Below are 13,465 nucleotides of genomic sequence, written 5' to 3'. Positions count from 1 at the left end.
GATATACAGCTAGTGGACAAGTTTTGTGTGCGTGGAACAAAACATTAGGTTTTCCATTCAAGTTTGCATTGCATGTGCACATACTAAATGAAGAAATGTTATGTGATTTATGACGGAAGGGTCATCTTGTATGAATAATAAAAGATTGTCTTTAACAAGACTTGCACTTTTGGCGGTAAATTCTCACAGACATTTCATCTCATCCGAGACGCCTTTAAGTATGTGGCAAGTCAAAGGACTCACACTGACACTCTTCATATTGAAAGTGAGCGTGGTACAGTTGCACGGTAAGTAGGGATTTTTGACTTTTTAAGTTTGATCGTGTACTTTTATCCTTTGTGCAATGCTAATGGAATAAGAGCAGTACCAACAAGCTAGAAGTCGGTTGACAAATGGCTAAATCACCCACCAATGACGTCATCCCGAGATGTGGGATTGTTTGCATACTGTTTCTGAAGCTTCCGTCATTCCGGTGAAGTGGAAAATCTATACAAACTGTGACAGCGCCACCAGTGTTGGCAAATTTTTATTCTCTCCTGTGTGATGTCGGTGTCTTAACCGATATCATGTCATTTTTGCGACAGAACACATTAATCTGATTTCATCCCTAGTATGAGACACTATATGTAGGCTCGTAAATGTAAAATTATGACGCACTTTTATGAAGCTACAGCGTCAAATCTGTGATGTTAAGTTTATAGGGATTCAATTTACAATTTTGACAGGAAAACCAATCGTTCGGTAAGTGTACCGAAGAAAAGGCAGCCGTGTTTGTCGGCGCCTTGTGTGTCCTACATTGACTGTCAGTTGCAGAATGATAGGATTGTTTTTGTCATGATAACTCATCTAATCAGACTCTGGCAACTGTTAATTTCCCATAGGACAGTAAACACTGCAACCTACCGAGTAAACAAATTGTGACGTGATAAGACAAGACAAGATATCAAACGGCAAAATTCGAAATTACGCGATGACATATGTACCAGCCAGTGTCAGGCCTCCTCGCTATATTTTCACGTGTCCTGTGTCAAACTCTACGAATTTAAACCAGGTCTCTGGGGTTTTTTTTAATTTATTTGTCTGAGATTTTAATTAGGAATAATTGATAGCACATTGATAGAAAACTACTTCATCATAAAGTATTCTCGGTCGTCCTTTGATGAAATATTGTAGTACAAAAATTCGATATCCCGAAAGCACCAAGTACTCATACATATATGCACACCGATGCACATGTATACTTAGTATATAAACTTTAAAATATTCAAAATATGTAAAAGCATCTGCAAGTTTTAATAATAATTATTTTTTCAAATCTATTTTTCGGCGTTTTTATCCGAAAATATCTTGCTGAAGTATTGTAATATCAGCCCTTAAATCTGATATCGAGGAAAAGAGTTCAGTTCACATGATGTCATTCTATGAGAGACTAAGCTTTTTTACTCCAGTATGGTTCTATTTTCCATCATAAAAAGTGAATGATTTGGGTGACTATTTGGTAGGGTTATAGACGGCATTTTATCTTGCCAGGCCGCATACCAGAACACATAGTATTTGGTACGCACTCGTGTTTACGTTTGCTGTTCTCCCTCAGTGGCGATTTTTCAGACGGGGAAACTACGAGTGGATCATGCCCTGACCTGTGGTACCCATACGAGGGTCACTGCTACCGTTTTTTCAACTGTCTGCTGCCGTGGGCCGAAGCCGAGGCAATATGTAATGCCCATGGGCCTAACTCCGACCTGGCCTCTATACACAACACTCTGCAGAACGACTTTGTGTTCGCCATGCAAGGCGACAACTATAATATGTGGATCGGCCTGAATGACATAGAAACGGTTCGTCTGATCCTTTCTGTCATGTTGCGAGGGCAAGATTCACTATGGTTGCTTGGACCTGCTCGGGGAGAAAAGCTCCTACATTCATTTGACAAAGTGTTTTGTGAGTTTTTAGTAGTCATAAGATTAAGTGTAGCTATCGTATCAATACGCCGAAGTGAAAGGGTGTCATGTATCATGTTTATTTATTGAAGGTAAAAATTGTAAATTAACGAAGGCAACATGTCCAGATAATCAGTCCGAAGTAAAGCCTGTTAAAAGCAAAGCAATCAATATTTAATTTTATTTCAGTGTTTTTAAAATGACCCGGTGCAAGGTTTGGAGGAGAATAAATTGTACGATTTTGTATGTATCGATTAATGATGTGCAAAATGCTGGGATTGAATGTACAACCTGGCGGAGAGATCAAGCGATAGATTGATGGATGAATGCGTGGATGGCCGGGAAGTGTGTGGATAAATACGTCCAACGGATGTAGTGTTTGATTGGTAAGCATGGTGGATGAACAGAAGGATGGAATAGTCGAATAGCTACTAATAACTTGCTGTATTAAACGATGGATGGATGGATGGATGGATGGAGGGAGGAGGGATGTGTCAAATCAGGATGTACCACGTTGCGCTAAAATGTGGTAAAATCATGATCAAAAATGTAAAGCTATTGATGTGAAGAACCACCCTCACTTTACTTAAACAGAATTTTTTTAAAAATATTTCATAACATTTACACGGTCACCTACTCGGTAACTCATCATATAAAGAATTATCATAGCAAAGTCTCAGTGATCAGAATGCAAATTTCATCTTCTCTCCTTCATTTATTTACTTTTCGAAAAATTTCAGCTGACAAGTGGAATGGTGCAGAGGGCACCAGGACAAACAGATTTGTCTGCAAGCATCCCATGGTTCGAGCTTCATCATACAAGGTAACAACACTACGGAATGTGTAAACCGCTTTCTATGAATTCCTGTTAGACGTTTATTTGTGTGAATTCGCAGGCTGATATAAGCACGCTTTTAAAGTTAGTCACAACACTAGCATATAGTGTTTTGTTTCAAGGAATAGACTCACTTAATATTTACAATAAACGAACAAGCGTATATGTCTGTATGATACACGTATATGTGTTCTAAAATTTCTCTTTTATTTCAAGGTGTATTGGCTGTCTTTCACCATTAGCAATCCTGATGATATCTCTCCCGCCTAGGTGTTGGAAAATGGCACAAAATTTAAGAAGTCTAATGATTTGTCTGTTTTAGATATTTGTGTTGTATTAAAGCAAAATAAAGTGCTACAAACCACACTACCAACAGTGCTTTTTTACTCGGAAAATTAAAAAGACAATATTGCTTGAGTGATAGATTGATGCCTTGTCAAAGATCAACAGAATGACTGAGTGACTGATATATCAGTCCATTGAGTGTAGAGTACGAAAATCTCTCTCTCTCTCTCTCTCTCTCTCTCTCTCTCTCTCTCTCTCTCTCTCTCTCTCTCTCTCTCTCTCTCTCTCTCTCTCTCTGTTTTCTCTCTCTGTCAGACTGTCTTTATAAATATGCATATGAATCGTGATCCCGTGATACAGTACATCGTTACGCATCCTCTTTTATGCACTGGTACTTGTGAAATGGTGCCTAGTATGGAATCCTAAAACAAAACAAAAAAAGATATGAGCAATGAATAAGAGTTGTATGCCGCATGGATTTGTAAATATGTGCTGAAATGAGGAAGCGAGTGGATGTATTTCAGGATCGTTTTTCGTGTGACACCTCGTTGATTTATCAAAGTTGTTATCAATATTTTACAACCTCGTGATATCGACCTGTAATGAGGTCACTTCGTAAAAACAGCGGCAAAAAACACGGCGATAAGCTGCTCAAATAGTAAAATTCGACCAGAATATACGACTCAAGATTTCAACATGGCGTTGACTCTATTCTTTGCGGTTTTGATGATCAGCGTTTTCACTGCCGCTTCCAAGGAAGATGGTGAGTGTATTTACGTACCTTTAATTTGTTCTTTTGACGCGTGGCACTTGCTTATTTGGTAGTTTAAACGTGCCGCAGTTTTACAAAGGTTCGTGAAAAAGCAATCATGGTGTCTCTCATGTTTGGTCAATAATTATTCAGTAGAAAGCATTTACTGACCACCTCAAGGAGAGAAACTCTCCTTGGATATTTAGTTTTGGACTCAAGAAATAGTCTTATTTTTCCTCTGAGCAATATGCGTCCGCTGACAGCTTGATTCAAAATCCTGAAATTAATCTGTTTGGAACTGCACCAAATGGGTGCAACTTTTTTTCAGATATCCATGTTAAACTTCGTCTTTAACATAAATTCACTTTCCACGACGAATAAAAATCGGTAAAGACAGTAACGTTTATGAACGTGCTGACATGGCATAGGAACCGTTGGTTTTGTATATTTCAAAAGCATACGAGAGATGTTACAGTAACACCGTTTTTTCGTTACCGTTACTGCGCATGCGGAGTTAGATCCAATTAAGGTATGGATCAAACAGGTTGACAAGATGACGTTGTCATGTCAACACACCATAATATACCCACTGGTCCTTTGACATGTCTTTGCTGGTATTTTGTGAGTCCCAGTCACAGTAGGACAGAGACCAAATGTGTTCGATTTTCCCGCCTACATCTTTACTATATTATGCTCGATTATGGCATCTATAGACGACAGCTGGAAATGGTAGTTTTTTACCTGAAGTGCAGTCCCTCCACTTGGGTGGAGGGACCGTGCATAAAGGACAACTTAACGGGCATGCGCAGTAAATCTGTATTTCGCCTTGGTGTCTCTACTGTCGGGAAGTTTCTTTATCCTTATTGGCCTTTGTGATGAGAACTGAATGTAATAGAACATCAAAGTGCCCTACAGAAAGCGAATCATGGCAAATTTGTTCATAATGACACCGAGAGATCACATTCCTGCGAGGATTGAGATTATCCCCGAGTTTCAATGTTTATCTGGCTCAGTATAGTGAAAACAAAAACTACCATCGCTTATGAATATGTACAACTTGCAACAGGTGAAGAGACGATTTTTTTCTGAATTTATTGTCATGTAAATTTGTTAACAAAGATCAGAACATTTGCAATAATGCATCCCAATATTCCTCCTAGGAAACAGTAATTTTTGTTCCGTGTTATTTGCTGTGGGTTTTTGAAATTCTGGTGTTTGAACTGGTTCCAGGACGAATATGTTGCCCTGAACAGAGCGCATTGGAATGCAAATTTGCATTGCTGTACGTAACCTTTCCACAAGTACGTAAATATATACATGCAATATTTTTGTCAATCTTTACAGTCAGCCCGAATAATGTGTGTCCGGATTATTGGTACCCTGACAACGGCAACTGTTACCGCCTCATCGCCTGCCCTATGACCTTTGTCAAAGCCGAAGCCGAATGCAGACTGTTCGGCCCCGAATCACATATAGCATCCATACACAACGAGCAAGAGAACGACTTCGTCTTTACATTCCAGGGCAGTTTTGTGAACATGTGGATCGGCTTGCACGACAACGAACAGGTTTGCCTTCCGTTTTATGTCACGAGATCATATCAAAGCGGGCCTGGCGAATAAACCAAGGTGACGAGAGTGAAATATTTCGAGCAGAGGTCTGTCAAGAAGCTAAAAAAGACCACCTTTATATTTTAATGTGTGAAAAGATAGCTAATTTTGGAGAGAGGAACAAATTTTGGAGAGAGGAACAAATTTTTAAATATAGGGTATGAAATACAAATGTCATCATGATATTTTAAAATTATAATTTCAATTGCACAGGAACACGTTTTCCAGTGGACTGACGACTCTCCCCTGGGGTATCAAAACTGGCATGCCGGCCAACCTGATCACAGTTGTGGACTGCTGTGTGAGGGTCACTGTGCCCAGTTTGATGTGAAGAGCGAATCCTGTAAGTGTTGGCACTACATCATTTATGATAAATGAAGCAGCTCCCTCCTTTGATGAAAATTGCATTGTGTGTACCACACTTTCAATATTATCCTATAGAATATATCGTCACAGTGATGGAATGATTTGAACTCATTTTATGCAATATCCATTCACTAAATCATATACTACTATTTTCAGAATTAATGTAAAATCGTAAAGAAGACATTCTTTAACTCTTCCTTTCTCTTGTTATACACATGCATAGAAATCAATTTTCTAATACCAAAACAACGCACATTAAGGTAGTTCGCATCTAGAAAATGAAATACTTCTAACTTTTGCGCTAATTTTCCTCAAGCAAACTTTCAACAATGCTCTTTAAAAAACATTAAGAATAAAAATCAGAGGGAGGTCACCGTCCAAATTTTTGTACTTACTGAAAAAAAAAGTCCAATATTATTTACCGAATTTTGAAATTCAAAATGGCCGCCATCCTTGTGGTATCTCTAGTGCTAAAGGGGGAAATAAAATTCCCGATTTTCACAAAACTGAACCAAAAAATGTACTTACTCCTAGAGCTTCAAAATAAGCACCCACAAGCGCTAGACTAAAGCAGAATTGACATTGTAAAAGTTTGAGAGTCCGAATATCTGTACCCGTGGCGTTTCTATCTTAACATCATTTGTACGAATGAATAATAATCCACTGCGCCTTTTTCATCAGCCAAGGAGTCTCTTTAATGGTAATTTTAACCGTTTACTTTATAATCTCTGATGCTGGAAAACTGTATGCATTTCTTGGTATCGCTTCTCGGAATTTTGCAACTTTTTTTCAGTTCCTTTAATTTATCAAAATAATAGCGCCTTAGGTTATTCGGCTATCCTTAAAGCATTTGATGCTCTGTATACAATATTTGCAACGGCCATGTTTCATGTTTGACCAGTCTGTACTCCTTATTCATTGTGACAAAGATGACATCATTTGAATGCATTCGATTCAGGCAACAACGAAAGTTAACAAGTGGATACAGAAATTACACATCGTTGCAACGAATTTTGAGAGCAGATGCCATAGTATCTGGAAGAATGTGTTAAGTGTTACTAAAGAAATTAAGTTACGAGATTTTCAGTGGAAATTTTTGCATCGATTAATTCCATGCAACAAGTACTTGTATTATTGGAAGAAAAGAGACAATATGGAATGCTCTATTTGTAAGCAAATTGACTCCATTGAACACAGATATTTAAATTGTGAACTAGCTTTAAAGTGCTGGAAATTTATATCAGGAATTATTTCAAAATTATGCAACTTTGATATTGAGGTCTCTGAACAAAATATTGTGTTCACAGAGCCTCTCAAAAATATTTCAAGCAAGGTAGACCGCCTCTTTATACAGCTTTTGATTTTGTTAGGTAAATGGAGTATCCATAAGTATTGGACATCAGGATCTACTATCCCATAGAAAATCTTGTTAAAAATGAAATGATGCTATCGCGATTCAAATTGAAAAAAGTTTAAGAAGTAATAATGACGATGTGACATTTTTACAGAGGTTTGAGAAAATAATTAGACTGATGTAATGCATTTTCTTTTCCTTTCATTTGTTTTGTAATACTTTGTAAATAGTGACTCGTTTAATAAAGAGAATAAAAAGATGACAGCATTTGCAAATGCGGTATGCATGTAGTGCTGTTTTGCCAGCAGCAGATTTGACTATGTACTGAGCAGGTCAGATTATGGCCGGCGCAGTATTCTCATTTCTACAACTTTGATATACTTTCTCCTCAGTTACGAAATGGAGTTTGGACGATTGCAGTTCCGAGAAAATGTTCGTCTGTAAACAGCCAATGCCTTAAAAAGGTAATTATTCAGTCGACATATATAGCAAATTCATCCACCCAGAGTGTTAGATCTGTGGTCGTCTGTTGTTGTCTGGGCTCGTTTCTCATGTATATTACGCATGCGTGTTAACTTAATTTCAGGCTATAAAGAAGGAAACAATGTTACAATTGCGATATTGGCGCCATTTCATTGCCCTATCGTACAGCTGAACGAACAATTGAACTTTCACTAAAAGTGATAAATGTGACGTAATGGGTCATATCCAATGCCATTGTTCATTCCTTGATCTGAAACTTGCGTAATTTTCTCCTGAATTTTGTTTAAATGTTCTCATCAAAGCACAATTTCTTTTGCTTTGGTCAGGAACCAAGAATGACGCGATGAAGTTCACAACTCTTCAAGTATACATGACTCTCTGTCACTAATATATCAAGTCGCCAAATTCAAAGGTTCCGTCACTTTGCTCAATATACTGTTTGCATTCTAATTGTCATGGAATCATACGATGTAAATTATATCAAGGGAATTAAATTTAAACGTCAACAATTAAAGACCTTTGACTCGTTTTTTTTTAAACCTTTCCATGTAAGACTGAAAATGCCATTCTTCAAAGAGAACGAAGTGTGGTGTGTAGATGTTTGTCTGGCAGTTTGAGAAATCCTGTGCACATGAATTGAAACTAGTATTCACTGTAATGGGAGACCGGAAACCATATGTACACCTACCACAACACCTGCACGATGGCAGATAGACAGGCAGACAAACACGCAGGGACGACAAGGACAGACAGGCAGACAGACAGACAGACAGACAGACAGACCATGCAGAGCTAGGCTGTATATAAAGTTTTGACCTCATTCAAGCTCTTGTAATGAAATCTGTATTGGTGGTGCCTTTCATATAGACAAGGATAGCAGCTTTCCGTTAACGTTACATTGCAGCAAAGTGTATTTGTCGAAGGAAAACAAGTTGGCGTGGGAGCATTCCATTTTATCTAGCGGTCACAGCAAAACCATTTCTTTGCATTCAGCAAAGAGGGGTAATTCTTATACCGTCCAAGTTATGCACCGACATCATTATGAAGGCTGGTTGACTCTATGCAAGTATTTTAAGTGTTCTTGATACCAAAAAAATGTTAAAACAATTGCTCAAATTTACATCACATTAGGGACTTGCGTAAAGATTAAATGATGAACAACGCAAGTTTGAAATATATTTGACTCGGTCGACAAAAGTGATTCTGCATCGCTTCGGAACATTTTCAGAAATTTACGAAAGCGAAAGAAAAATCCACCTTTTTTCTCATTTAAACACTTTTATCGCTGTAGCTAGTCAGTTCTGTACGTTACCTCGACATTTTCGAGGTGTTAGGTAACCGTTCAATGTCATAACGTTTTAGTTCAGTCAGACACGCGCATCATTTTACCCTTGAGAAAAAAATAACAAAATTTCACCTGTCGTGTCTCAAAGTCTTAAGACCCGCTTATGATGGCTTAGTCTGATCCGATGTTAATCTTTTACGTAATTGTGAGTTGAATGATAAGAACGTTAAGCCGGAAATCAATGGTTCGTCGTCAGACTGTCGATAAGGGGATGTGATATTCACCATCGGATGAAGACATACGGTAGAGTGATATTTTTGATTCAGAGGTTACTCCGTAGAAAGGTAGGTATTTGCTATTCAGTTTTTACAATTGTTTGTATTTACCCGGGCTGCAGTGTGAGCGGTGCTCCTTTTTTCACAATGTCTGTCTGACGTCTGTCAAATTCTATGATATAGTGATTTCATAAATCTACGGGACCCTGAAATTGGTATTTTTCTTCTTTGGTGAGATTCGTCGATTCCTCCCACTACCGGCTATACCATGCATCACTACCTGTCAGTTTTCAATATGCCAGTTGACTCCAAAGTTGTAAGCACTCGGTGCCTTTTCAATTGCAGATAAAGGCCACCGTTTCGGTGATAAATGAGATGGGTTTTTCTCTTACTCGAAGTCAAACATTTGTAAAATCTCAAAAATCAATAAATTCTCATCACTATACATGTAAAATTGCATCAGTTGCGATTCCATAGAAGATTTCTTGTTTCTTTAAGGCTCCTAAAATTATGAAGACCTTAGTTCTTCCCTGAGCCGTTGAAATCTGTTTTCAAAATGAATCGAGTGTGTATGTCTTCACCTGTAACAATAAGCTCGGGTGTAGAGCATGCGCAGTTAGTACAATCTTCACACCTTTCGATATTGCGTTGGTAAAATTTTACGGAAGTTAACGTTGTTCCTGATGTACCTTTCTAAACCATGTCTGAATAAAGTGAATGGATTAATAATGTAAGACCGAGTTATTAAAAAACAGTATACCTTCCCTCTTATAGTCACATACGTGGTGAAAATGTATCATTGTTGTGTCGTGGTTACAATGTTGGTAAGATGCGTGAAAAGATGGATTGTTTGCGTGAAAATGTTGTTCCCATAAGAATAATCTTTTGCATTTTGGTTTTTCATTTAGTAATTGCTGTAACCTTTGCAATGTTATTAGAAACTTCTTAATTACGAGAGAGGAATTAGTTGTTATTTATGGCTAAAGACACTTCGTATTCTCCGTAGTCGAATATACTCGGCGATACTCTCTGACACTGCCCTACGTTCACGAAACTTACCCTATGTTCGCAGTCCACAAGAAAATGCAGCAACTTATGCATACATGCATACTTTTACGGCAGATGTCGAGAAAAGTCGTGTAAAACTTGCAGCTCGCGTGGTGTCATAGACAGTACTGTCATCAATTTTTCGCCCATGTATCATAAGCTAGTGTAATGATAGCGTCAAGACACGCGGCTGATATTTTCTCAGAGTTCGAGTTCCTTATCCTGAGAGACAAAGAACATGATGTTTTAGATCATGTATACTTCCATAAGAGAACATGCATTCCTCGGAGCTGAAAGTAGTGCGTTTAAATATATCTACTAGAAAAAAGTATCGAGTGTCTACGATTTATTCGAAAAAAAGAAGCAGGGTCTTACACATGTTGTTATATTGATGGTAATAATTTACGTTTTCCTTTCATTGCTCCAACAGATTTAATAAGACGGTGTCACCATGCTTTCTAATGGTACTCTACTAATCCTGCTTGGATTTGTAGCTGTTGCAGGTACGGTTTAATGTCTGTCCCCAACTCAGTCAAGTTTCGGTCACCGAATCATTCCTTAGTTCCTACATCCCCCGGTCATTTCTATTCCTCCCTAGTTTTACTTGAGTTTGACAAAAAATTAATTTCAATTATCATTTCTTTCGGAGCTGTCTTTACAGCTCATGATTCCATCCTTCTTGAACCCTTTCACCACAATGGTTTCAACCAATCCCATTGTTTTCTATGGTAATGTTGGACCTGTAGAGAGGGAAATGGGGTGAAAGGGTTATATACCGTCTTTACCCCTCACACTTAATGGGCAAACCTCTCTGTATACTGATCAGAAACCTTTACGAAAGAGACCCATTTATTATATTGCCTCGGTCGACACACATACTTAAGTTATTTCAACATGAAGACAACATTTCTCTGAGAAGATAATCATGAAAATTCAATATATTTCTCAGATGATCATGAAATATGTTTACAATGCATTTGAAATTTCTGTCTAAGAAATGCATTTAATAACTTCAGGGATCTGTAGTTTTCAGAGTAACATAGGCGTTTATTTATCTATTTATTTATTTATTTATTTATTTATTTATTTATTTATTTATTTATTTATTTTTTTGCCTGCCCTTTGCAGCTTCCCAAACCAAGTGTCCAGACACGTGGTCCTCCTTCGGTGGTAGCTGTTACTCGTTTATGGACGTTAAGTACGACTGGAACAAGGCAGAGTCGTTCTGCAAAAGCCTGGGCGGTCACCTGGCTTCCATCCATAGTCGTCAAGAAAACGAGTTTGTCGCTGCCTTGCCGCCTTCCAGCCAGTCTTTTTGGATCGGACTGAACGACAAGGATTGGGTGAGGCGTCTCACGTGATCAAAATGTGAAGTGACTATAGCCATGAACCAGTCCTAAGGTGGTATGAACCTCGAATGCGAAAGACAAACTTTTGCTCAAACTTTCCTCAAGGAAGATTTCAACCATTCTCTTTCAAAATCAAGAATAAAAATCGGGGGTCACCGTGCAAACTTTGGTACTGGAGAAACAAATTACCCAAGATTTACGGATATTTAAAATTCAAAATGGCCGCCATCCCTGCTGAGGAAAATAAAATATAAGACGGTAAAAAGTTTTCTTACACCGAGAGCTTTAAAATGAACCCCATAAGTGATAGATATAAAAAGAATTTTGTAAAAGTTTGAGGGTCCGAATATCTGTCCCCGAGGTGCATTCTACCTTAACGTCTCGAACTTAAAATATTCGGGCTTCACAACATTAGCATCAAAATTTGCATTGAGATCAACTCCGTATGCAGATCAAAACATATATCTTTGCATGTAGAACATATTGGTCGTCTTTATCGTAATTCTGCAGCTGAGAGCAAGGTCACTTACAAAATCAATGTCGTTAAATCAATAACACTTTATTTCATTTCGTAATCATTTCCATTCGTCTTACGTGTAAAATGATTGTTTTTAAAGACGTAAGATTAGAAGTAAAAAACCTTGAAATATTTCTGTAAGATGCTGCTAATTTCTTTATGTTGGATATTTCTGTCGGTCGTCGGTAACTTTCTACTTATAACAGTGTTCATTGTTACTGTACTCCATTAATATCTTTTCCTTTATAGGAATCTGAGTTTGTCTGGAGTGATGGCGACAGCGTGGTGTACACTAACTGGTCTAATGGTGAACCAGACGATCGCAGGGGCCAAGACTGCGCCGCCATCGACCCTACTTTTACTTCAGGTCAGACCCAATTCACGTTGCTTGGCATCGCGCATGCTTCACACCGTGACGCGTTTAAATCCATACCATGCTGACTTATTTTTCAGAGCCTCGTTTTGGATATTTAAGCAATATTTTGTAGGGGGAGATAATTCGGGTGTTTTTTTTATTTGAGATTCTTTATTTTATTTGAGAATCAGTAGAAGACCTATATATAGGTCCTGCATATATATATAAGTCCTGCTTCCGGTGAATAACGGCCAAATGACCGCCCATTTCCTAACAGCTTTGAAAGACGCACATTATGCAAATTTTATGAATTATTATATTTCCAGCATGCAAATTTTAAAATAATTACTCGCTACGTTTGGCAAATGTTTATGTACCTCGAACCGTGCACTTTATTCCTGTGTCTCGGAAAATCAGAGATCATGACCTTGGCACATATGACAGCAACGCGAAAATAAAACCCGTCAATCAAGACTGGTTTTTATTTCTGTCTCGATTGCATATTCATGACGTCCGTCCAATTGATCTGTCTTGCAGTGGATTACATTTTGTAAACACAACTGACGTATTATGCATCACCTTTCCAATCACACTTTTTTCTCTTTTCCACTGCAGCCAGCTCTTGGGACGACGAAGACTGTACAAATCAATACACCTTTGTCTGCAAGATGACAGTTTAGAATCCTTACACAACTTTACATCGAAAAAATGCCAGATCGTTTTCAATGAGTTCACAGTTCAATGTAAGATGCTTGAAAGGATGAATTAAAGAAGATATCGAAACGAATGACAAATCTTTGTGTTTGTAATTGTTTTCGCTCATTCCCATAAATCAGGCGGGGGGCGGGTTGGTATGCCCAAACATGCAACAAAATACAGCCTATCAGCATAAAGGTCAATGCGCATAACTAATTCTTACCAGAAGCATGGATACACAAATCCGCTACAGTGGTTCGAGGTTATCGGTAAGAGGTCAACGCGCATGACAGTAGACACACATGATGATATCAAGA

The 13,465-nt window shown here is 38.1% G+C and overlaps 3 protein-coding genes and 1 long non-coding RNA gene across 4 annotated transcripts in view; 3 read left to right on the top strand and 1 right to left on the bottom strand.

Annotated features, from left to right (window-relative positions):
• The window catches only part of LOC139136967 (uncharacterized), a 412,563-nt gene that overhangs the window by 147,211 nt on the left and 251,887 nt on the right, over positions 1 to 13,465 (bottom strand). The gene's annotated exons all lie outside the window — the stretch shown is intronic.
• On the top strand, positions 1,433 to 3,139 carry LOC139136153 (uncharacterized). Its single transcript, XR_011553126.1, has 2 exons — positions 1,433 to 1,838; positions 2,992 to 3,139. It is a non-coding gene; the product is annotated as an uncharacterized lncRNA (long non-coding RNA).
• Positions 3,655 to 8,138, top strand: LOC139136152 (C-type lectin-like). The gene is made up of 5 exons (XM_070703910.1): positions 3,655 to 3,823; positions 5,156 to 5,379; positions 5,635 to 5,764; positions 7,534 to 7,605; positions 7,951 to 8,138. The coding sequence occupies exons 1-4, from the start codon at positions 3,757 to 3,759 to the stop codon at positions 7,599 to 7,601; spliced, it is 489 nt and encodes a 162-aa protein (XP_070560011.1). The 5' UTR covers positions 3,655 to 3,756; the 3' UTR covers positions 7,602 to 7,605; positions 7,951 to 8,138.
• On the top strand, positions 10,662 to 13,246 carry LOC139136151 (alpha-N-acetylgalactosamine-specific lectin-like). Its single transcript, XM_070703908.1, has 4 exons — positions 10,662 to 10,734; positions 11,360 to 11,574; positions 12,347 to 12,464; positions 13,068 to 13,246. The coding sequence occupies exons 1-4, from the start codon at positions 10,683 to 10,685 to the stop codon at positions 13,130 to 13,132; spliced, it is 450 nt and encodes a 149-aa protein (XP_070560009.1). The 5' UTR covers positions 10,662 to 10,682; the 3' UTR covers positions 13,133 to 13,246.

This window comes from Ptychodera flava, chromosome 7 (assembly GCF_041260155.1).
Source record: "Ptychodera flava strain L36383 chromosome 7, AS_Pfla_20210202, whole genome shotgun sequence".
NCBI lineage: Eukaryota > Metazoa > Hemichordata > Enteropneusta > Ptychoderidae > Ptychodera > Ptychodera flava.
The sequence above is the reverse complement of the archived record's forward strand: the minus strand, read 5'-3'. Positions and strand labels throughout refer to the sequence as shown.